This window comes from Nerophis ophidion, linkage group LG08, assembly GCF_033978795.1.
Source record: "Nerophis ophidion isolate RoL-2023_Sa linkage group LG08, RoL_Noph_v1.0, whole genome shotgun sequence".
Lineage (NCBI taxonomy): Eukaryota > Metazoa > Chordata > Actinopteri > Syngnathiformes > Syngnathidae > Nerophis > Nerophis ophidion.
The window spans coordinates 3,740,119-3,766,371 of NC_084618.1; the positions used below are offsets into that span (position 1 = coordinate 3,740,119).

The following is a 26,253-nucleotide window of genomic DNA, read 5'->3' on the forward strand; positions in this document are numbered from 1 at the left end:
CGAGTTTTTGTACTTCCGCCTTGTGCGCGCCTTTTTTCTATATTAATTAATACATATGTCCTTACCTTCACGCCTTGCCCACTCCAACTTTCCTTTGCATTCCGGGAAAACAAACCATCAAGTCCACGTTTTGACAGAATGCACCTGATATTACTTCCATTACGTGACATATTGTCAAGATTAATTTGAGGCTTTTACAAAATTAAATTTGTTACCGAATCAGCACCTCCAAGGGTGGAGTGCCATCTCCGGGTTGGGGAGGAGACCCTACCAAGTACCTGGGAGTCTTGTTCACGAGTGAGGGAAGAGTGGATGGTGAGATCGACGGGCGGGTCGGTGCGGCGTCTTCAGTAATGCGGACGCCGTATCGATCCGTTGTGGTGAAGAAGGAGCTGAGCCGGAAAGCAAAGCTCTCAATTTGGTAGCTCACCTGTGGTCAGGAGATTTGGGTTATGACCGAAAGGACAAGATCAAGGGCACAAGCGGCCGAAGTTTCCTCCGCCGGGTGGCGGGGTTTCTCCCTTAGAGATAGGGTGAGGAGCTCAGAGTAAAACCCCTGCTCGGTTCAGGCCACCCGAACGCCTCCCTAGGGAGGTGTTTAGGGCACGTCCAACCGGTAGGAGGCCACGGGGAAGACCCAGGACACGTTGGGAAGACTATGTCTCCCGGCTGGCCTGGGAACGCCTCGGGATCCCCCGGGAAGAGCTAGACGAAGTGGCTGGGGAGAGGGAAGTCTGGGCTTCCCTGCTTAGGCTGCTGCCCCCGTGACCCGAAAATGGATTAATTGATGGTTTTACAAAATAAACAATAATTTTTATTTTTTCTTACAGCTCTTTTATTCGAAATAAATACTGATGATGCTGAATGTCCCTGCATGTGCCTTCTGCTGCTTTTGTGTCTTTTGTTGCAGATGAAATTAAAAAATAGCAAATGAGTTTTGTCTTTTTTTTTGCCTCCTTTTTTTACATTTTCAGAGATATTATTTGAAGATGATGACATCACAGGTTCTATATTACACATCAATTGGCCACCTGAGAAGGGACACTCCTGCAATTGGTTACGTTAAAATTAGAGATGTCCGATAATGGCTTTTTTTTGCTGCCGATATCCGATAATGTCCAACGCTTAATTACCGATTCCGATATATACAGTCGTGGAATGAACACATTATTATGCCTCATTTTGTTGTGATGCCCCGCTGGATGCATGAAACAATGTAACAAGGTTTTCCAAAATAAATCAACTGAAGTTATGGAAAAAAAAAAAAATGGCAACATTGCATTGTTTTTTTTTTTAACATGCCTCAAAACAACCAGTTTGGAATTCAGGACATGCTCTCCCTGAAAGAGCATGAAGAGGTTGAGGTGGGCGGGGTTTTAAATAGGGGGTAGCGGGGGATGTATATTGTCGCGTCCTGCAAGACTTAGTGCTGCAGGGGGTTCTGGGTATTTGTTCTGTTGTGTTACGGTGCGGATGTTCTCCCGAAATGTGTTTGTCATTCTTGTTTGGTGTGGGTTCACAGTGTGGCGCATATTTGTAACAGTGTTAAAGTTGTTTTTACGGCCACCTTCAGTGTGACCTGCATGGCTGTTGACCAAGTATACTTTGCATTCACTTGTGTGTGTGAAAAGCCGTAGATATTATGCGACTGGGCCGGCACGCAAAGGCAGTGCCTTTAAGGTTTATTGACGCTCTGTACTTCTCTCTACGTTTTAAAAAGTCGGAAATTTTACTTTTTGATACCGATAATTTTAAAACCGATAGCGATATTTTCCGATATTACATTTCAAAGCATTTATCGGCCGATAATATCGTCAGTCTGATATTATCGGACATCTCTAGTCAAAATCAAAAGGTTTGGAATATTCCTATACATGGCCATTCATTTATGAAATAAAAATGAACCCGCATGCCCCCCCCCCTTTTATTCCTTCCCAAAGCCCCGCCCACCTTTATACTGAGGGGGCGGGGGGAAAAACAGCTTTATACAAAAAAAGAAACATCACAGGTCACAACACAAAAGTCCCATCTGTGATCGCCGCATTTGGCTCCCACCTGCCGTTGCCATGGCAACGCACACCATACAAACACACGCTTTCGTCGCGCGTGTTCAAGACACCGAGGCCGGTCCGTCTGGCACGACTCGACGAAACGGACTGGAGCGCTGTGGCGTGCGTTGGCCGCCGGCGTGTACGCCGATCTCCAATTCCCTACCGTCTAAATGTGGCCGTTTTTCCAATGGGAGTTTTGAATGGCGGCATTCCTGTGCGCCACTGCATGGGGGGGTTCGAACCCGGGTGTACCTAATTAACTGGTGAGCAATTGTGGGGGAGGGGCGGTTCAAATCTGGTTCTATTGCGTGGCGTTTTTTTTTTCATTTTTTAAACGAGTCGTTGGAAGGGGTCCGACTGTACAGAGAAAGGGCCGAGGGAGGAGAGGGTCAGTCGTGGATGACGATGGGGCCTCGCATCCTCAGGCTGGGGTGCGGATGCGGGGGCCCCAGTACCAGCCCCTGTGGCACCCCCTGGGAGGCCCTGCGGAGGGTGATCTGCTCGCAGGGCTGCCGACAAGCGTGCCTGAGCTGGGAACGCGACAGCATCCGTCTGGCCCTCCTGCGGTGTGGACACAGGACAGGAAGTGGGTCGATAAAAACAGAAATATTTTTGTTCTTCACTGGTGTTTTTTTCTTTGTTTTTTTTGACAGCTTAAAAAAAAATATTACATTCCATCATGCGCCACCGGAGGCAACAGTGAGCACTGAGCCAAGAAATAACCCATTTTTCATTTTCAAAAATATGGGACAATTCCCGGGAAAATAAGCGGTTTTATTCACTGGACTTCCTGTCACAAAGCCCCCCCCCCCGCCCCCCATGTCACCTTCACGGTGTGACTGTGAGCAATTTTTACTTGTGTGCTTTTACTTTGAAGGCCTGGCTTTTTACGAGACAATTTTAAAAAGTTAAAAGTTAAAGCACCAATGATTGTTAAACACACACTCGGTGTGGTAAAATGTGTCCTCTGCATTTTACGCATCCCCTTGTTCACCCGCTGGGAGGTGAGGGGAGCAGTGAGCAGCAGCGGTGCCGCGCCCGGGAAGTATTAGTATTGTACAAACCCCGTTTGTATATGAGTTGGAAAATTGTGTTAGATGTAAATATAAACAGAATACAATTATTTGCAAATCCTTTTCAACCCATATTCAGTTGAATATGCTACAAAGACAACATATTTGATGTTCAAACTCATAAACTTGATTTTTATTTTGTAAATAACAGTTAACTTATAATTTCATGGCTGCAAAACGTGCCAAAGTAGTTGGGAAAGGGCATGTTCACCACTGTGTTACATCACTTTTCTTTTAACAACACTCAAACGTTTGGGAACTGAGGAAACTAATTGTTGAAGCTTTGAAAGTGGAATTCTTTCCCATTCTTGTTTTATGTAGAGCTTCAGTTGTTCAACAGTCCGGGGTCTCCACTGTCGAATTTTACGCTTCATAATGCGCCACACATTTTCCATGGGAGACAGGTCTGGACTGCAGGCGGGCCAGGAAAGTACCCAAACTCTTTTTTTTAACAAAGCCACGCTGTTGTAACACATGCTGAATGTGACTTGGCATTGTCTTGCTGAAATAAGCAGGGGCGTCCATGAAAAAAAAAGCGCTTATGTTGTTCCAAAACCTGTATGTACCTTTCAGCATTAATGGTGCCTTCACAGATGTGTAAGTTACCCATGCCTTGGGCACTAATGCACCCCCATACCATCACACATGCTGGCTTTTGAACTTTGCGTCGATAACAGTCTGGATGGTTCGCTTCCCCTTTGGTCCGGATGACACGATGTTGAGTATTTCCAAAAACAATTTGAAATGTGGACTCGTCAGACCACAGAACACTGTTCCACTTTGCATCAGTCCATCTTAGATGATCTCAGGCCCAGAGAAGCCGGCGGCGTTTCTGGATGTTGTTGATAAATGGCTTTCGGTTTGTATAGTAGAGCATTAACTTGCACTTACAGATGTAGCGACCAACTGTATTTAGTGACAGTGCTTTTCTGAAGTGTTCCTGAGCCCATGTGGTGATATACTTTAGAGATTGATGTCGGTTTTTGACACAGTGCCGTCTGAGGGATCGAAGGTCACGGTCATTCAATGTTGGTTTCCGGCCATGCCGCTGACGTGGAGTGATTTCTCCAGATTCTCTGAACATTTTGATGATATTATGGAGCATAGATGTTGAAATCCTTAAATTTCTTGAAAATGCACTTTGAGAAACGTTGTTCTTAAACTGTTTGACTATTTGCTCGCGCAGTTGTGGACAAAGGGGTGTACCTCGCCCCATCCTTTCTTGTGAAAGACTGAGCATTTTTTTTAGGGAAGCTGTTTTTATACCCAATCATGGCACCCACCTGTTCCCAATTAGCCTGCACACCTGTGGGATGTTCCAAATAAGTGTTTGATGAGCATTCCTCAACTTTATCAGTATTTATTGCCACCTTTCCCAACTCCTTTGTCACGTGTTGCTGGCATCAAATTCTAAGTTAATTATTATTTGCAAAAAAAAAAAAAATTTATGAGTTTGAACATCAAATATGTTGTCTTTGTAGCATATTCAACTGAATATGGCTTGAAAATGATTTGCAAGTCATTGTATTCTGTTTATATTTACATCTAACACAATTTCCCAACTCATATGGAAACAAGGTTTGTAATTTGAACAAATCGACTTGTGAGACTGCGCCCTGCGGATAGAGCCATCCGTGCACTTTAAATGTAAAAATGTTTTACCCCACCCAAAAAAAGAAGAAATCTGCAAAACGTTGATGAATAAAACCACAAGAACGAGCGTGTTGCCGGGCAGAATTCTCAGGCAGTGTGTAAAAATATCGGTTTAAAAGAGCGTCGACTGCAGCAGTCAAGTCAGACTCTTTGATTGCTTGATGTCGTTTTTTTTCTGTCTTTTTTTTTAAGCCAATTTGCTTCTTTTTCTTTTTTTTTTTTCCACCTCTTTGGCCGTGACCCCTCACTCCCATCTCTCTCGGCTGTGGCTGACGGCGCTCCTCACCACACTGAGAGAGAATGAGAAAAAGAGACGGAGGAGGAGACAAACCAGACGTTGGCGTCGTTAGCGAGGCGGCTCTTCTCCCCTCACAACCAGCAGCATCTTGTATTTTCTCACACTCGCCTCTATATCCTCCCGATAACTTGCGTCCTCTGCAGTGGACTTTTATGATTACTCGATTTCTTTTGCCGGGGTTCAAAATGACGGATTAAAAAAAAAAAAATCAGCCCCTTTATGCGAAACACAAACATCCACTGCAGAGGACGCTGGTTCTCAAGAGGATGTACAGTGAGAGAGAGTGTGTGTGTGTGTTCTGGCAATTCTGACTTAATGGGGACATTGCTGTGTTTACACAGTCACCTTTAAGGGACTTCGGACAGTATGGGGACCAAAAAAACAGGTCCCCTAAAGGATAGTCAGATCCATTCTGAAAATGCCTAAGTGATTTTTAAGCTTTGGCCCATAAACATGTTTACTGGTTAGTTTGAGTGTGAGACTTTTAAACTTTATTAATTCTTTTTTTTTTCTAAATGGTCCTCAGTAGTCACGTACAAGTTTGTGTGAATTATGAAAAATTATTTAAATGTGGTCCCCGTGAACCATATTAACGATTTTTCACCAGAGTCCCCAGTAAGTATGATCAGCACATTACTTCATCAATCCAGAGATTTAAAGACGTGTATGAGCTAACTGGGCAGTGGCCATTTTACCTAAATGTTTTAATCCCTCCACAACCTGTAGAAAGGGTGGTCCCCACAAGTCATGATCAAAAAATTGGTCCCTATTCCAAATGATAACCATTAAGTATGTGTGTGTGTGTGTTCTGGCAATTCTGACTTAATGGGGACATTGCTGTGTTTACACAGTCACCTTTAGGGGACTTCGGACAGTATGGGGACCAAAAAAACAGGTCCCCTAAAGGATAGTCAGATCCATTCTGAAAATGCGCAAGTGATTTTTAAGCTTTGGCCCATAAACATGTTTACTGGTTAGTTTGAGTGTGAGACTTTTAAACTTTATTAATTCTTTTTTTTCCCTAAATGGTCCTCAGTAGTCACGTACAAGTTTGAGTGAATTATGAAAAATTATTTAAATGTGGTCCCCGTGAACCATATTAACGATTTTCCCCCAGTGTCCCCAGTAAGTATGATCAGCACATTACTTCATCAATCCAGAGATTTAAAGACATGTATGAGCTAACTGGGCAGTGGCCATTTTACCTAAATGTTTTTAGCCTCCACAACCTGTAGAAAGGGTGGTCCCCACAAGTCATGATCAAAAACTTGTTCCCTATTCCAAATGATAACCATTAAGTATGTGTGTGTGTGTGTTCTGGCAATTCTGACTTAATGGGGACATTGCTGTGTTTACGCAGTCACCTTTAGGGGACTTCGGACAGTATGGGGACCAAAAAAACAGGTCCCCTAAAGGATAGTCAGATCCATTCTGAAAATGCCTAAGTGATTTTTAAGCTTTGGCCCATAAAACATGTTTACTGGTTAGTTTGAGTGTGAGACTTTTAAACTTTATTAATTCTTTTTTTTCCTAAATGGTCCTCAGTAGTCTCGTACAGATTTGTATGAATTATGAAATGATTTAAATGTGGTCCCTGTGAGCAATATTAACGATTTTTCCCCAGTGTCCCCAGTAAGTATGATCAGCACATTACTTCATCAATCCAGAGATTTAAAGACGTGTATGAGCCAACTGGGCAGTCGCCATTTTACCTAAATGTTTTAATGCCTCCACAACCTGTAGAAAGGGTGGTCCCCACAAGTCATGATCAAAAACTTGGTCCCTATTCCAAATGATAACCATTATGTGTGTGTATGTGTGCGTGTGTGTTCTACCCTCCTTCAGACATCAACAAGTAAAAGTACCTTTCATTTGAGGACCCACGCTGGTCAACATTTGAAATAACAAGTGTGTGTAAGAATATGAAGTGCTCCCCCTAGCTGCCCAGCTAGCTCATACACGTCTTTAAATCTCTGGATTGATGAAGTAATGTGCTGATCATACCTACTGGGGACCCTGGGGAAAAAGAGTTGATATAGTTTTTAATCATATTTGTTTTTATTGGTGTTATATTTATTTATTTTTTGTTTTTATTCAGTCATTGGTGGAGCATAATATTGTTTTTTTAATATTGTTTTTAACATGGCTGTGCAGCACTTTGGAAACGTTATTGTTGTTTAAATGTGCTATATAAATAAAGTGGATTGGATTGGTTCATGGGGGACCAAATTGAAACAATTTATTATAATTCACACAAATTTGTACGTGACTACTGAGGACCATTAAAAAAAAAAAAAAGTTCAAATTAAATATGACATGATCCTCAGAATCATTTAAAAAGGTTTTCCTTTAGGGGACGTGTTTTTTGTCCCCATACCGTCAGCGATCCCCTAAAGGTGACTGTGTAAACAGGGCAATGTCCCCATTAAGTAAGCATTGGCCAGAACACACACACACACACACACACACACACACACACACACACACACACACACACACACACACACACACACACACACACACACACACACACACACACACACACACACACACACACACACACACACACACGCACACACGCACACACGCGCGCACATCCTGCTGAGAACGTGTGTCCTCTACAGTGGACATTTTTTCGTAGTCAGCAATACAAATATTGGTAAAAATGCAAAATACAACTGTTAACTACAGTGGGCTTTTTTTTTAAAAAATGTTTTCATAAATGGTCCTCAGTAGTCACGTACAAATTTGTGTGAATTATGCTAAATTATTTAAATTGGGTCCCCATGAACCATATCAACTCTTTTTCCCCAGGGTCCTCAGTAAGACTGATCAGCACATTACTTCATCAATCCAGAGATTTAAAGACGTGTATGAGCTAGCTGGGCAGCTAGGGGGAGCACTTCACATTCTTACACACACTTGTTATTTCAAATGTTGACCAGAGTGGGTCCTCATATGAAAGGTACTTTTATTTGTTGATGTCTCAAGGAGGGTAGAACACACACACACACGCACGCACACACACACACACACACGTACATAATGGTTATCATTTGGAATAGAGACCAAGTTTTATATCATGACTTGTGGGGACCACCCTTTCTACAGGTTGTGGAGGCATTAAAATATTTAGGTAAAATGGCCACTGCCCAGTTGAGGACCATTTTAAAAAACAAAAGTTCAAATTAAATATGACATGATCCTTAGAATCATTTAAAAATGTTTCCCTTTGGGAAATCTGTTTTTTTGTCCCAATACCGTCAGAGGTCCCCTAAAGGTGTGTGTGTAAACAAGGGCGATGTCCCCATTAAGTAAGCATTGCCAGAACACACACACACACACACACACACACACACACACACACACACACACACACACACACACACACACACACACACACACACACACACACACACACACACACACACACACACACACACAGGTACATCCTGCTGAGAACGTGTGTGTCCTCCACAGTTGACATTTTTTCACAGTCAGCAACACAAACATTGGTAAAAATGCAAAATACAACTGATCACTACAGTGGGCCCTTTTTTTTTTTTTGGAAGAGTCAATTTCTTTTGCCAGTGTTTCTAATATCGGGTATACAAATAGGAGCTGTTATGCAAAACACAAAGGTCCACTGTAGAGGGCGCTAGTTCCCAGGAGGACATACCAGTGTGCGCTTGCCCTCCCTCCCTCACGCACTGCGATGGATCCATACCAGGCCCAGCGCCGCTTAATGTCCTAATGACATTTCCACGCATGGACCCGGCAGCACAGTGCAGTTAGCGGTGCTAATTTTAGCGGCGGCAGCGGTGCTGGTTGGACGGCGGCTGTGAGGACTCGGGGCTTCGGTTGATTTAGACGCTGGCCTAATGAAAACACAAGGCTCTGTCGCACAAACACACCGCATCAATAATCAGCAATAAGGAAAAAATATTCCAGTTTCGTTGGCAACCGTTTTTGAAGTGAAGTTGAATGGTGGTTCTCTTCTTTTTACACTTAAATTGATAAAAAACAAGGCTTGGTATTAAACTCCCGAGTGTGATGTCTTTTTGTTTCGTTTTTTAAGTCTTGGTAATTGCTTGCCTTCATCATGTTCTCCTCCTCCCTAAGCAGGAAAATGACAACACTTTTTTGTTATTAGACGATTTTTCAGCCACTCGGCCTCCTTTAAGCCCTTTTCTTCCTGGCCAACTTCCGCAATTCAATTATTCCCTAATGTCACATTTCAAGCGCAGTCGCGAGCTGAAGTGTGCGTAGCAAGGAATTCTATCAGAGCATCTGAATCAAAACTAAATAAAAAAAAAATATATATATATAAAAAATAAAAATGAATGGAAATAAAAACATAAAATAAATTCACAAAACATAACATAGACATGGATACATGAACATAGAGACTAAAAATAAAACTAAATAAAACTACAAATGGCACGCGATAAAATAAGACCATTTTTTATCATGCTGTTCGTTCATTAATAATTAGATACTTACAATAACAATTAACATTTTCTACTAATGTATAAAAATATAATTTCATATATATTATGTTTTAATATTTTTGTATATAGCAATGCATTACTTTGCATTGTTCAGTTTTATGTGATGACAGTTGAAGAAAAGTAACTAAATATATAAACAAAAGAAAATAAATCAAATTTAAATAAATTAATACAAATATGTTAAAAAAAATCATACAAAATTGAAATAAATATATGTACACTATTTAATCAGATTAATAAAATAAAAGATAATCATCACTGCATTTATTATTATGAGATACCCATATATGACTTTTTTTTCTATTATATCAAATGAACAAATACTTACGTTGAATAGTTTTTTTTTTACTATGGTATAATATGTATTTTCATCAAGTATTTTGTATAAATTATTTTTTGTGTGTTTTATATAGCAATGCATTACTTTCCGTCGTTCAGTTTTATGTGATAACAGTTGAAGAAAAGTAACTAAATATATAAACGAACAAAAATAATAATAAAAAGTAAATAAAAAATAAAAATCTATTTAAAAAAAAAATCATAGAAAATATAAATAAATAAATGTACACTATTTAATCATATTAATAAAAGTAATAATAATCATCATGCATTTTTTATTATGAGATACCCATATATGTTATGTTATTATACTTCTTGCTGGGGAGGATGTCGTTATCCAGACTTTTTTTTCATTATATCTAATGAACAAATACCTACATTAGATTGTTTTTTTTGTACTATGGTATAATATGTCAGGAAGTATTTTGTATAAATTATTTTTTTGGTATTTTATATAGCAATGCATTACTTTGCATCATTCAGTTTATTGTGATGACAGTTGAAGAAAAGTAACTAAATATATGAACAAAAGAAAATAAATCATTTTAAAATAAATAAATAAAAATATATTTAAAAAAATCTTACAAAATAGAAATAAATATAAGTACACTATTTAATCACATTAATAAAATAAATGATCGTCATCACTGCATTTAATATTATAAGACACCCATATATCTTATGTTATTATACTTTTTGCTGGGGAGGATGTGTGTATCCAGACTTTTTTTTCTATTATATCAAATGAACAAATACTTACATTGAATAGTTTTTTTTACTATGGTATAATATTTATTTTCATCAAGTATTTTGTATTTATTATTTTTGGGGTGTTTTATATAGCAATGCATTACTTTGCATTGTTCAGTTTTATGTGATGGCAGTTGAATAAAAGTAACTAAATATATAAACAAAAAAACAAACAAAAATAATAATAATAAAATGTAAAGACATAAATAAAAATATATTTTCAAAAAATCACACAAAATATAAATATATAAATGTACACTATTTAATCAGATTAATGAAATAAATGATAATCATCACTGTATTTATTATTATGAGATACCCATATATGTTATGTTATTATACTTCTTGCTGGGGAGGATGTCTGTGTCCAGACTTTTTTTTCATTATATCTACTGAACAAATATTTACATTGGATGTTCTTTTGTAATATAGTAAAATATGTATTTTCATCAAGTATTTTTGTATAAATAATTTTTTTTGTATTTTATATAGCAATATAGTTTAATGTGATGACAGTTGAAGAAAAGTAACTAAATACATAAAAAACACATTAAAAATATTTAAAAATAATAATAATTTAATTAAAAACAATTCTGTAATTTGAAGAAAAATAACTAAGAATGTAAAATAACAAAAAATATATTGAAAAATAAATTCATACATACAAATGTATTTAAAAAAAATAAAAATAGAAACAGACAAATAAAAAGAAAGAATGGAATACAATAAAATATAATTAACAATAGAACAGAACAAAGAAGCTAACTAAACCAGACAAAATACAATTACATCAAATTAAAAAAAAAAGATCAAATAAAATCACTGAGTTGCAAAGGGCGGGTAGGAAGGACGGGGGGGTCACCTTTAGCTTACCTGGTCTCCCGGGTGACGAGGAAAAAGCTGTCATCGGGAGCGTCGATCCAGTTGGGGCGCCTCTTTCGGATCATCACTCCTCCCCGAGCGCTGCCGCCGCCGCCGCCACTGCGGCCATTATGCTGTCAAAGACATGACATGTTACCGATGACGACCGCATACCCAATTCATCGCATCCAGGGTGTGAAGGGTATGCTCGATCAGTTGGAAACCAACCCATAAGATATTCATGAACATAATAACAAAAATGAATTGTTAGTACACCTAAATATTCATTTTCAGTATTGACATAGAATTATATAATTGACAATAAATTATGATGTATAAATATTTCAATTATACTAATATTTTCAATTATAATATTTTGATCAGTCATCTCTCGCCATATCACGCTTCCAAGTTTACGGCTTCAATCTACTGGGGATTTTTTTCCAAACAATTTTTTTCTACGGCAGTGATTCTCAAAACAGTGTGCTGGCTCCACCTGGAGGTACACCAAAGAATAACTTAAATATTTAAACAGTGTTACTGTTCAAACTGTGTTTACCGTTACAATCGCCGAGAATAATAAAAACATCTATTAAAAAAACATCTGCCTTGTTCGTAATGAATATTTAGGCCTATTATATTATGCTGCTGTGCTTTAATGTTGGTCATTTTGGTGGTACTTAGAAAGCCAAGTGTTTTAAGAAATGCTACATGCTGAATAAAGTTTGAAAACCAATGTTTTATGTATTTTCTGCCGAAATTAAGAATTGTCACGCATTAAAATGGCTAAATGAACTAAAAATATTAATACTCCGGTAGTATTGGCCACTAGATAAGACCAAAACAATAACGTAAATATATTTATATAATGCTTTACCTATAAAAATATTTTATTTGTAATTAATAATTCCAATTTAATGGAAATTCATTGACCACGGTCAGGCTTGGAACCAATTTACAGCAATAAACGAGGGTTCTCTATAATACTTTTAATTTTAGGGGCAGTAAAATTTGAATTTCCACTACTGGGTGCAATTGTTGTTGTTTTTTAATTATTTAGAAACAATATTTTATCAAATTATTAAAATATAATCTTATCACTATATTCATTACAGTATTTTGATATACCCATATATTTGATTTCATTATACTACTTGCTGGGGAGAATGCCTGTTCATATCCTGTCATCATACTTTCCTTTTATTGTATCCAATTATAAAATACATACATTGGATTTTTTACTAATGTATAATGTGTATATCCATCAAGTATTTATACATATATATATATGCAAATTTAAATACATACATACACATATATATACATACATACTCACTTATTCATATACACACCCACACAAATGTGTGTGTGTATATATATATATATATATATATACACATATACACACATATATATATATATATATACATATATATATATATATATATATATACACACACATATACATATATATATACACACACACACACACACATATATATATATATACACATATATATATATCTATATATATACACATATATACATATATATACACACACGCATATATATCTATATATATGCATATATATACACACACGCATATATATATATATATATATATATATATATATACACATATATATATATACACATATATATACACACATACAGTGGGGCAAAAAAGTATTTAGTCAGCCAGCGATTGTGCAAGTTCTCCCACTTAAAATAATGACAAAGGTCTGTAATTTTCATCATAGGTACACTTCAACTGTGAGACAGAATGTGAAAAAAAATCCAGGAATTCACATTATAGGAATTTTAAATAATTTATTTGTAAATTATGGTGGAAATTAAGTATTTGGTCACTTCAAACAAGGAAGATCTCTGGCTCTCACAGACCTGTAACTTCTTCTTTAAGAAGCTCTTCTGTCCTCCACTCTTTACCTGTATTAATGGAACATGTTTGAACTCGTTATCTGTATAAAAGACACCTGTCCACAGCCTCAAACAGTCAGACTCCAAACTCCACTATGGCCAAGACCAAAGAGCTGTCGAAGGACACCAGGAAAAGTATTGTAGACCTGCACCAGACTGGGAAGAGTGAATCTACAATAGACAAGCAGCTTGGTGGGAAAAAAATCAACTGTGGGAGCAATTATCAGAAAATGGAAGACATAAAAGACCACTGATAATCTCCCTCGATCTGGGGCTCCACGCAAGATCTCATCCCGTGGGGTCAAAATGATCATGAGAAGGTGAGCAAAAATCCCAGAAACACACAGGGGGACCTGGTGAATGACCTGCAGAGAGCTGGGACCAAAATAACAAAGGGGACCATCAGTAACACACTACGCCGACAGGGAATCAAATCCTGCAGTGCCAGACGTGTACCCCTGCTTAAGCCAGTGCATGTCTGCGCCCGTCTGAAGTCTGCCAGAGAGCACATGGATGATACAGCAGAGGATTGGGAGAATGTCACGTGTCAGATGAAACCAAAATTCAACTTTTTGGTATAAACTCAACTCGTCGTGTTTGGAGGAAGAAGAATGCTGAGTTGCATCCCAAGAACACCATAACTACTGTGAAGCATGGGGGTGGAAACATCATGCTTTGGGGCTGTTTTTCTGCTAAGGGGACAGGAGGACTGATCCGTGTTAAGGAAAGAATGAATGGGGCCATGTATCGTGAGATTTTGAGCCAAAACCTCCTTCCATCAGTGAGAGCTTTGAAGATGAAACGTGTCTGGGTCTTCCAGCATGACAATGATCCCAAACACACCACCCGGGCAACGAAGGAGTGGCTCCGTAAGAAGCATTTGAAGGTCCTGGAGTCGCCTAGCCAGTCTCCAGACCTCAACCCCATAGAAAATCTGTGGAGGGAGTTGAAAGTCCGTGTTGCTCGGCGACAGCCCCAAAACATCACTGCTCTCAAGAAGATCGGCATAGAGGAATGGGCCAAAATACCTGCTACTGTATGTACAAACCTGGTAAAGACCTATAGTAATCGTTTGACCCCTGTTATTGCCAAAAAAGGTTATATTACAAAGTATTGATTTGAATTTTTGTTATTGACCAAATACTTGTTTTCTGCCATAATTTATAAATAAATTATTTAAAATTCCTACAATGTGAATTCCTGGATTTTTTTTTCACATTCTGTCTCTCACAGTTGAAGTGTACCTATGATGAACATTACAGACCTCTGTCATCATTTTAAGCGGGAGAACTTGCACAATCAGTGGCTGACTAAATACTTTTTTACACACACACACATATATATACATTTAAATATACACATATATGTGTATGTATATATATATATATATACATACATACACACACCTACATATATATACATGTGTATGTATATATATATATATATATATATACACACACACATATATATATATGTTTGTATATATATACACACACACACACACCTACATATATATACATGTGTATGTATATATATATATATATATACACACACACATATATATATATGTTTGTATATATATACACACACACACACACACACATATATATATATATATAGGCCTGTGAGGTTTTTTTTTACCTTACTAATGTGTTGTTACCAAACTGATAGTAATGTTTTATATTTATGTACATGTATAAGTACCTATATATGTACATATACATGTATATGTACATATATACATAAATGTATATGTATTCTGTTAGTTTATACAGCAATTCATTACTTTGCATCATTCAGTTTAACGTGATGACAGTTGAAGAAAAAGAACTAACCAGGAGAGCGCCACCTGTTGTTCCTGGATTTTCTGGAAAAAATAAAAGAAAAAATGTGCTTGGTCATTAATAAATTCTCCCATTCTGCTTGAAGCAAAGGATGGACTTCCTTAATTGGGCAAAGGTACCTGGGCGCCTGTCCGGCTCTGCCCTGCTGTGGTGATGGAAGCTGCGTTTTCCCAGCATGCCGTGTGGCCCGTGGGGGAGAGAGGAGAGGAGGCGGCGAGGCGGCGGCGTCTGCAGGCCTGCCGTTCGGTGGGAGCGAGGGGCCTGGGCCGCCGGACGGGACTCTGCGAGACATTGACAGCTGTCGCCGTGGCAACGAGGGGTTTCGGAGAGGTGGAGTGGAACTTACCGAGAAACTGCACGACGCTGGTCAGGGTGCTCCTTTGGGCTGCTTTGATTTTAGGCAGGCGGGTCCCGTGACCCTCTGAGACCCTGGAGACGTCTATATCACACACACACACACATCATTTACATATGTCACTTTAAGTGTTAAAAGTCTGTCTTCAGGTCATCAAATCATGGAAGATGATGATGAAGATGCATGAAGATCACCTGCTGATGATGATGATGGGGTCACACAAACCCTCCCCTGCTCACTAGGGGGCGCTGCAGGCAGCTACAAAGTCAAAATAATAAAAGGCAAGGTGGTTCGGCGGCTCCGGGACAAGGAAGAAACATGAGGGGCGTTATGGTCCATGCGTTGGGGGAAGGGGCGGGGGTGGGCGTGCCTTTGGGGGCCACGGGCGGTCAATCAGAGTGGAGTGCGGTGGAGTTGATGGACAAGTAACACGAGACACATGAAGCACAAGGACTCGGAGGAGATGCTTTCAGGTGTTGACTTTTATTGGAGGCCGGCGCTGACGTCCACACGAGAAGAGAGCACGAGGAGGTAGATGATGAAGGAGGGGGAGGGAAGTGAGGTAGGGGGCGGGGCCTACGATCGACCGGGCAAGGGGGAATCCGTTCAACTGTTGACTGACGTGAATGGAGGATGACATCATAAATGTTGATGTTAAAGACACATGGCGAAACAGTCCGTATGTGCGGGGTGGAGGGGGTGTGGCCAGCATGGGGTCGATATTAAAATGGAGAATGCGTGTGACTTAACAAAAACACAATATTTACAACAAACCCACAACTTTTTAGTATAAAATACACTTTCTCGAACCAAATATCCGTTTGGGGCAAAAATATGAAGCAAATCAAACATGACTGAAAAGATGATGAAAACTCAAAGAGTTATGAGGACAGGCAGTCTTTATTGGAAACAGGATTGGGGGTCGGGGGCGGGACTACAAAAAACCCAAAATAATAACAATAATAAAAAGGGGATGGGACAAACAGGGCAGAGGGTGGAGGGAAAGGAGGGGGCGAGATGGGTGCTGATGGTGGGGAGGGTGAGAATGTGTGTGTGTGTGTGTGTGTGTGTGTGTGTGTAAAGGTGTCCACACGCGGCACAAGTTAGGAGGAATTGAAAGCGCTCTTACACTCTGCCTTTACGGCCCCACAGTTAATGGGAACAAAGGGGCGGCGCGCGGCGCGGCGCAGCCTGATGACGTCGCGGCACATGTGCCGCGCCAGCTTGGTGAGGCGGGTGGCCTGCAGCAGGAAGGCCTGCTTTGTCTTCATGGACGACTTGGGGCTGCCGCTATTCCGCATTGGAATGTGGTTGGACTGGCGGGGGGCGTGGCTCCGCGACCGGGGCTCCTGCGAAGCAGCAACAACAAACTCTTATTTTGACGGGACGCCGTGCTTTCGTTTGATAGACTTTGATCAACAAGTCGAATGACACGTGTGTTTGCAGCTTATGCACCATCTCACAAACGTTAGGACGCCCCACACGCTTTCAAGAGATCGTCCAATAGAATTAGAGTAGTACGCGTACAGCTTGAATAGCGGCAGAGATTTACTATCAACACACTGCCTTTACTGTCGAGTGAGTAGCAAGATAGTTGTGTCCAAATTCAAGCACTGGGGTGATAGGGTTAGTGTTCCAGGCTGCACGAGTGCTGCCAATCATGGGGAGCTGTGGTTCATTAAAGGACTAAATTTCAACATGTGCAGGACACTGTGAAGAAGAAACTGGACCATTTGCCAACGTGATAAAAAGTCCAAGATGACAAGAGTTTCAGCTGAAGAATAATGTGGGGAAGGGAAGGTAAGAGGAAGGAAGGGAAGGAAGGAAGAAGGAAAGGTGGGTAGAGAAAGAAGCAAGAAAGAAAGATAGAAAGAAAGAAAAAAAAAGAAAGTTAAGAGCTAAGGAAGGAAGGAGAGAAGGTGGGAGGGAAGGGAGGAAGAAGGGAATAGTGAAAAAAAAGTGGGCAAGAAGGTAGGTAGGAAGGAAAGGAAAATAGTAAGAAAAGAAGGAAATGGGGAGGGAGGGAAAGAAGGAAGAAAGGAAGGAAGCAAAGTAAGAAGGAAGGAGGGATGAAAGAAAGTATGAAAGGAGGAAACGAGGCATGGAGAGAAAGAAGAAAGCAATGTCAGAAGGGAGGAACAAATGCAGACAATTTTGCCACACAATCATTGGTACTTTAACTAACTTTTAACTTTAAGAAAGAAAGGTAGGAGCAAAGACAGAAGGGAAGGCGTGAAAAAAGAAGGAGGGTACAGAAAGAAGCAAGGAAGCAAGAAAGAAAGAAAGAAAGAAAAAAAAAAGAAAGTTAAGAGCGAAGGAAAGAAGGACAGAAGGTGGGAGGGAAGGGAGGAAGAAGGGAAGAATGAAAGAAAAGTGGGCAACAAGGTAGGTAGGAAGGAAAGGAAAAGAGTAAGAAAAGAAGGAAATAGCGAGGGAGGGAAAGAAGGAAGAAAGGAAGGAAGCAAAGTGAGAAGGAAGGAGGAATGAAAGAAAGTACAAAAGGAGGAAACGAGGCATGGAGAGAGGGAAGAAAGCAATGTCAGAAGGGAGGAAGAGAGAAAGGTAGGAGCAAAGAAAGAAGGGAAGGTGTGAAAAAAGAAGAAAAAGGAGGGTAGAGAAAGAAGAAAAACAGAAAGAAAGTAAGTAAGTTAAGAGTGAAGGAAGGAAGGAAGGAGGAGAGTAAGGTGTCCACCAGTCACGTCATCATGTAGAGTGGAATCCAGTCTGTGTAACTAGGTTCGATTCCATGCCCAAGAGCACTAAGGCAGTGCGGCGCTCACACCAACCACACAATTAGTGAAGTGTACTCACTTGTGCTGCCACATATTTACACCCAATTGTGTTGATCGTAGAGCCACACAAGCTGCACACGGACTACTCTAAAGAGTGGCTCCTATATTACTGTCCCCTGAGAGGAGGCCTGCAGAAAAGTGAGGGGTGAAGGTTTGCAGCTCACTGAATAATTCATTCCTGCTGACGGCTCCTGCAATACATCACGTGTCGCGGCAGAAGTTGTGGGTCGCGCTGGAAGACTCACGTTGGTGGCTGGGGTGGGAGAGGTCCTCTCCTCGGGGGCCTCGGCTCGGCTGGGCATCTTCAGGCCGCCGTACTTCTTCCAGTACATCCAGCAGGACACGCACAGGCGGCACTGCATGTTGGGCGGCCCCCACGAGTACCACTGGGCCGACTGCATGGCTGCGGAGGCAAGAAAGGGGCGTAGTGCTGTCGTCATTAGGACCGGGCATATCGATCTCCTGCGACGTCCCCGAAGGACACGCATCTACTCGCCGGCACCTGATTGATGCCGCACCACGACGACCGCAATCTCAAAAGCTCTAACGCGATCATGACAAATCAATATGCCAGAGTGTGTTTTCGCTCTCACCTCATTATCTAGTGTGGACAAATGTATCAGGACGTGCCTGCTGATCAGATAATCAATCAGCTAGGGGGAGGGGGCTACACTCTTGGAATGTCTTCGTCTTCCAGCCGGACGTTTTGGACAAGTGCGCGCTTCAAATGTGGGAACACATCAGTTACGCTTGGAGGAGTTTGGTAAGGAAGAACGCCATCAATCAAACTCCTTTGAGATGAACAAGAATGGCCGTGTACTTTTCTTCATTTTTGTCTAACTCATGAACACGTTATAATGGGACTGAAGGCTGGGCAATATGGTTGTCTAACTCATGAACATGTTATAATGGGACTGAAGGCTGGGCAATATGGTTGTCTAACTCATGAACACGTTATAATGGGACTGAAGGCTGGGCAATATGGTTGTCTAACTCATGAACACGTTATAATGGGACTGAAGGCTGGGCAATATGGTTGTCTAACTCATGAACACGTTATAATGGGACTGAAGGCTGGGCAATATGGTTGTCTAACTCATGAACACGTTATAATGGGACTGAAGGTTCTGTAAAGTGTTGGGTTGCGCTTTTTTGTATGATTTGGTGATGTTTTTGTCCAGTAAAGTGTTATGTTCTGGTATGTCCATTCTGTAGAAGTTTGTGGTTTTATCGGCGTCTATATATATATATATATATATATATATATATATATATATATATATATATATATATATATATATATATAGTTTACATATAGTACAGGCCAAAGGTTTGGACACACCTTCTCCTCATTCAATGTGTTTTCTTTATTTTCATGACTATTGACATTGTAGATTGTCACTGAAGGCATTAAAACTATGAATGAACACGTGGAGTTATGTACTTAACAAAAAAAGGTGAAATAACTGAAAACATGTTTTATATTGTAATTTCTTCAAAATAGCCACCCTTTGCTCTGATTACTGCTTTGCACACTCTTGGTATTCTCTTGATAAGCTTCAAGCACACCTGTGACGTGAAAACCATTTCAGGTGACTACCTTTTGAAGCTCATCGGGAGATTGTCAAGAGTGTGCAAAGCAGTAATCAGAGCAAAGGGTGGCTATCTTGAATCATATATATATACATATATACATATACATATACATATATATACAGTATATATATATATATGTATATATATATGTATATATATACACATATATACATATGTATATACATATATACATATATGTATATATATACATATGTATATATATATATATATATATATATATATATATATACACACATATGTATATATATATACATATGTATATATATATATATATATATATATATATATGGCCCTGCGATGAGGTGGCGACTTGTCCAGGGTGTACGCTGCCTTCCGCCCGATTGTAGCTGAGATAGGCGCCAGCGCCCTCCGCGACCTCAAAAGGGAATAAGCGGTAGAAAATGAATGGATATATATATATATATATATATATATATATATATATATATGTCTATATATATATATATATACATATATATATAGACATATATATATGTGGGTTCTTCCGAGGATGTCATAGTCGTAGTGGTTTGTGCAGTCCTTTGAGACATTTGTGATTTAGGGCTATATAAATAAACATTGATTGATTGATTGATAAATAAAGTTTTGGCCTGTTCTCTCTCCCTCTCTCTCTCTCTCTCTCTCTCTCCTTCTATATATATATATATATATATATATATATATATATATATATATATATATATATATATATATATATATATATATATATATATATAGAAGGAGAGAGAGAGAGAGAGAGAGAGAGAGAGAGAGAGAGAGAGAACAGGCCAAAACTTCGGACACACCTCATTCAATGAGTTTTCTTTATGTATTTTTACATTTTTCATTTAATTTATTATTATTATTTTTTATCGATTAAGAATTGTAACAAATAAGAATTGCAATCAATCTGAAATTATTATTATTTTTTTGGACAGCCCCTAATATTGAACATAAACATTAAAAAACAAAAAAACAGAACAAACAAACAAAAAAAAAACGGTCGCCACAGCGTGTGCTGAAAACAAAGTTTCGTTGTACTTGTGCAATGACAATAAAGACCTATCCTATCCTATCCTATCCTATCCCTATCCTATCCCCTGATTAGCAGCTCCTCAATTATCAAGGCAGAAAAGAAAATACATGGTCAATCCAAGCATAGAAAACAAGTAATGCAAACAAAATTCCAAATTCAAATTGGACACATAACAATAACCTCTAAAAATGAAGGAGTAAAAATAAGGAATATGTAAAATGCCTCATTAAGTGTAACAAAATAGTGCAAAGTGTGAAAACGTAAACTAAGGGAAACCTGAGACGAAGTTTTAGCCGTGCCCTAAAGGGTGAGTGTAGTGGTGTGGTATTACCGGTTTTGGTGGGGACAAGCGCCTTTGTTAGAATAATTATATGCAAGTTATCACACAACTATTATGCTTAAAGGCCGTTGCTATAGTTATTAGCTATTGTGCTCAAGTTGTACTTTTCTATCTGTGCAAGGACAAAACTTGTTATCAGTCACGGCAAATGAGGGGTTGCCTCGCCACAGATATTTTGTTTGTCTTAGCCCACTAACAGCCAAGGACTTCGAGGACCTCAACAAAGATAAGACGACAGCACGCAGACAAAGCACAGACAAGGCAATCACAAGGCCGCAGCAATTTCCGTCACGTTTTGTGCGTACTGGAAGCTGCTTTGCATGAAATGTGTGGCTACTCCTTTTAGAGGCGGCCTCAGTGATGTAACCAGGGACCTCCCAAATAAATAGAGGCGCACATGGGCTGGACTTAAGAGCGTAGGTTGTTTCTGTAACTAGAGTACAGCCCAAAACGTCTCTCCTCATTGAGCTAAATTGAACTCTGTCTCTACATGATTCCTTGCTTCTTGTCTGTTTAATAGATGTTATCAGTGTTTGAACCTGACTGCCTTGCATAATTGACAGACCACATTGGTCCGACCCCGCCTGTCAAAAAAATAAAATCCCACTCAAAAAAACTACCATATTGTCGAAGGAACTTTTCCTGTTTTATCCACAATTTCTTCGCTACCTGCGGCACTATTTGTTACTTTCTCTTCTCACCGCGAGAGAACAAGATGGCGCAACCAAACTTGATAGTTGATACCTTTACCGTATTGGCTGTTAGTGGGTGACTCCCACTGATTAGAGATCACTTCCCGCGTTCCTCGGTCACCAGAGAGCGAGTGCCTTTGTTCATGCAACCAACCTTGCTTAAGGAACTCCCGTTTTTTCCGTCGAAGAAAAAAAATCTAACCTTTTCTCTAACGCATTTTTTACTGAGTCTATCAAGATATATTTTGATATAATTTTAGCCCTAATTGGAGTGTATTTCAAACCTAAAAATGATAGATATTGATAGAAGTAGAAACAACAACTGAAGATGGAATTCCACACTCACTGTAGCAGCTCTCGCATGCTCGGCCCCCGCCTGCAGCGTGGAAGGCTCCGGGCCCGGCTCCGTTTACGGTCGCCATCTTGCCGTTGGTCAACGATATCTGGTTGGGGTTGGGCTTATTACTGTGGAGTGAGAGAGAGAGAGAGGAGGGAAAGGGGGGCGAGATAAAATGATTTAGACGTCGTCAGCTGCGCATTAAATCAAAAGCATCAATTATGCATGAATGTTTCCATCTGGCAGCGATGGGAACACTAATGATGCTGTCATGTGTTTACAGTACGGCAACAGGACCATGACTTACTATGTGGGAATATAAACTTGCTTCAGCTTGCTCTCCGCCTCGGCCGCCTTCAGCCTCTTCTGTTCGGGGAAAAACAAGCAGGTGATGGTCCGTGGAGACGGACGGTCAGCGATCGCAAAAATAACACCACAGACAGTGATGAGCGGACAATGTGGCTTCAAAATGAGGCTGATTTATAGTTTTAATCACATGCAATGAGGGAAGGATTGCAAGGTCTCCCCCTACATGCGACTGCTGAAACAGGATGTGAGGACGTAAGCAAGACACACACGATTGTCTGGAGCGGAGGCAGCATGTCTGCGATGTGGACAAACTTGAATACAGTTGTGATCAAAATTATCCAACCCCCACACAATTTTGGTGTTTTAGCAAGTTGGACATTTATTCCGTATTTTGTTTATGGTCATATCAAATAAAGATGTGTCAAATAGACAAATGCAACTTTAATTGTAACACTGTATTTTACAAAATACCAAAAAAAGGACATTTTTCCTAGTATCTCATTGACAAAATGATTCAACCCTCTAGTTGCATGCATCTTTAGTACTCAGTAGAACACCCTTTGGCAGTAATAACATCCTTCAAAGGTGATACATAACCGAACACAAGCTTCTTGCAAGCATCTACAGGTATTTTAGCCCATTCCTCTTGGGCTTGCGTGCTGCAACTGCCTTCTTCAAGTCCCACCACAGCTTTTCTAGAGGATTTAGGTCTGGCGACTGTGAAGGCCACTCCAGAGTCTTCCAGCCCTTCTTCTGCAACCACTCTGATGTTGATTTGGAGGTATGCTTGGGAACCTTGTCCTTTTGGAAGGTCCAACATCTCCCAAGCCTCAGCTTTGTCACTGACTTCATGACATTTGCAGCTAATATATCCTGCTAGGAAATAGAATTCATAATGCCTTGAACGCGCTGGAGATTCCCGGTACCTGAGGCAGAGAAACAGCCCCAGAGCATGATTGACCCCCCACCATGCTTAACAGTAGGCAAGGTGTTTTTCTCTTTGCAAGCTTAATTTTTTCTCCTCCAGACATAACGTTGATTCATAGGCCCAAAGAGTTCCAGTTTTGTCTCGTCACTCCATAGAACAGTTTCCCAAAACCTTTGAGGTTTGTCCAGATGATTTTTGGCATACTGAGTCTATTTTTCTTGTGCCTGGTAGTCAGAAGTGGGGTGCGACTGGGAGTTCTGGCATGGAGGCCTTCATCTTGTAGTGCGCGCCTTATTGTCTGGGACGAAACCTGCGTTCCCCCCTCTGCAATGTCCTGTTGTAGTTCCTCAGATGTCACCCGGGGGTTTTTCACCACTGTACGCTTCAAATACCGGACAGCATCCTCTTTCTACCACGCCCTGGTAGTGTTTCCACTGTGCCTTTAGCTTTAAACTTGCGAATTATGCTCCCAACTGTGTCTCTTAGAATGTGTAATGTCTTTGCTATTTTCTTATATCCATATCCTTTCTTATGAAGAGAAATTACCTCCTCTCTTGACTTCTTTGACCACTCCCTGGACTTCACCATGTTGCATATACACCTTTGACCATCTACAAGAAGCTGAGCGTCACAGTCTTTTTCAATCAGTTTAATTGTTGCTCGTTATGGTTCTAATCATATCTACAGGTGTTTCAACACCTGATTGAAAAGACCTTTTTCAAATTCTGTTCTTAAGAGGTATGATCTTCAAGGGATTGAATAATTTTGTCAATGAGATATTAAGAGAAATGACACTGTTTGGTATGTTACAAAATATAATGTTGTAATTCAGGTTGCATTTGTCTTTTTAATGCATTTTTATTTGATATGACTATAAACAAAATACGGAATAAATGTCCAACTTGCTAAAACACCAAAATTGTGTGGGGGTTGAATAATTTTGATCACAACTGTATATCCGAGATATACGTGTGGACAACGATCTACAAAGTGTACAAATATTAAGAGGGCAGTGTGGGGGACCGTACAACCGAGGACTCATCACACTTTGGCTCCGGCAGCCTGGGAAGTGGTTCCCCCGCTGGGACACGTGCCCAGCCCCGCTTCGCACCCCAGCCCGATCGACCCAGCTCTTAGAGCCGGTCCTTTTGGTGAAGTGACGGATCTGACTTGCCGACATCCCTCACCCACCTTGTTCTAACATGCCAGAGGCCGTGCACCTTGGAGAGCTGCTGCGGACATGTGTAAACAGCAGTGGAGCATAAAGTCGATTGTTCCACTGCAGCCAGTCATTGGATAAAAGCTCGGCTTTGTCCCGCCAATCGGCTGCTCGGCGCCTCACAGAATGTATGAAAAGTGGGCTCGTCCTCGACTAGGCATGGACACTGGGCCTCCGCATGATGATGGGTTGATCTGTCTGAGGCTAAGTCGCGTTTTGATTGACAGCAAAATGAGCGATCTTGGAATATAAACCAGAGCCAGTGAATTTTTTTACTTTTATTCCGTTGTTCCGTGTTGATATGGAGAACTTTACAACTCTGTAAGTTACGTCTTCTTTGTAAAATCTAACATATTTATATTTTTTATCGGTTATTGGAAACTGTCCTTGTCTTTAGAGCAGACCTGGGCAAATTAAGGCCCGGAGGCCACATGCGACTCGTTAAGCTTTTCAATCTGGCCCGCCGGACATTCCCAAATCCTTTTTTTAGATCTTTAAGATGGAAAGTGTAGCTGCCATTATGATGTGCAGTCATGTTTTCTAATGACCATAAGTCTTGAACTACACAAAGTATTTAAATGGTTGGAATCTGCATGATATAATACTATGGTCATTTAATTAGTTACTGTGGTAATCTATTTAGTTACTATGGTCATCTAATTAGTTACTGTGATAATCTATTTAGTTACTATGGTCATCTAATTAGTTACCATGGTCATCTAATTACACTGCAAAAACTGAAATTTAAGTAAGATTAAATATCTCAAATAAGGGGGATATTTGCTTATTTTCTGTCTGATAAGATCATTCTTCTCATTAAGCAGATTTTATGTTAGTGTTTCACTTGTTTTAAGGGTTTTGGTCCTAAATGATCTCAGTAAGATATTACAGGTTGTTGCTGAGATTTTATGACCTATATTGAGTAAAACGTGCTTGGAACTACAATATCAACTGATGCAAAGCTGTGTCAACACTCACAAGCATAAAACTACTTTTTTAAAAAGGTAATAAATTCTTACTTCAAGCATGAAAAAAAATCATGATGCCGTACTGCGTGGGTTCCCTCCGGGTACTCCGGCTTCCTCCCTCCGCCAAAGACATGCACCAGGGGATAGGTTGATTGCCATCTATCCATCCATCTTCTTCCGCTTACCCGAGGTCGGGTCGCGGGGGCAGCAGCCTAAGCAGGGAAGCCCAGACTTTCCTCTCCCCAGCCACTTCGCCCAGCTCTTCCCGGGGAATCTCGAGGCGTTCCCAGGCCAGCCGGGAGACATAGTCTTCCCAACGTGTCCTGGGTCTTCCCCGTGGCC

At 40.2% G+C, this 26,253-nt stretch overlaps 1 protein-coding gene across 1 annotated transcript in view; it reads right to left on the reverse strand.

Annotated features, from left to right (window-relative positions):
* Positions 1-811: 811 nt before the first annotated feature.
* mta3 (metastasis associated 1 family, member 3) overlaps positions 812-26,253 on the reverse strand; it is a 70,757-nt gene continuing 45,315 nt past the window's right edge. The window contains exons 11-19 of the mRNA XM_061907501.1: positions 22,795-22,853; positions 22,497-22,615; positions 18,711-18,868; positions 16,803-17,022; positions 15,665-15,757; positions 15,438-15,599; positions 15,310-15,341; positions 11,549-11,670; positions 812-2,612 (exon numbers count right to left, since the gene is read on the reverse strand). Coding sequence (XP_061763485.1) covers positions 2,441-2,612; positions 11,549-11,670; positions 15,310-15,341; positions 15,438-15,599; positions 15,665-15,757; positions 16,803-17,022; positions 18,711-18,868; positions 22,497-22,615; positions 22,795-22,853 — 1,137 coding nt within the window. The 3' untranslated portion in view covers positions 812-2,440. The remainder of the gene's footprint in view (positions 2,613-11,548; positions 11,671-15,309; positions 15,342-15,437; positions 15,600-15,664; positions 15,758-16,802; positions 17,023-18,710; positions 18,869-22,496; positions 22,616-22,794; positions 22,854-26,253) is intronic.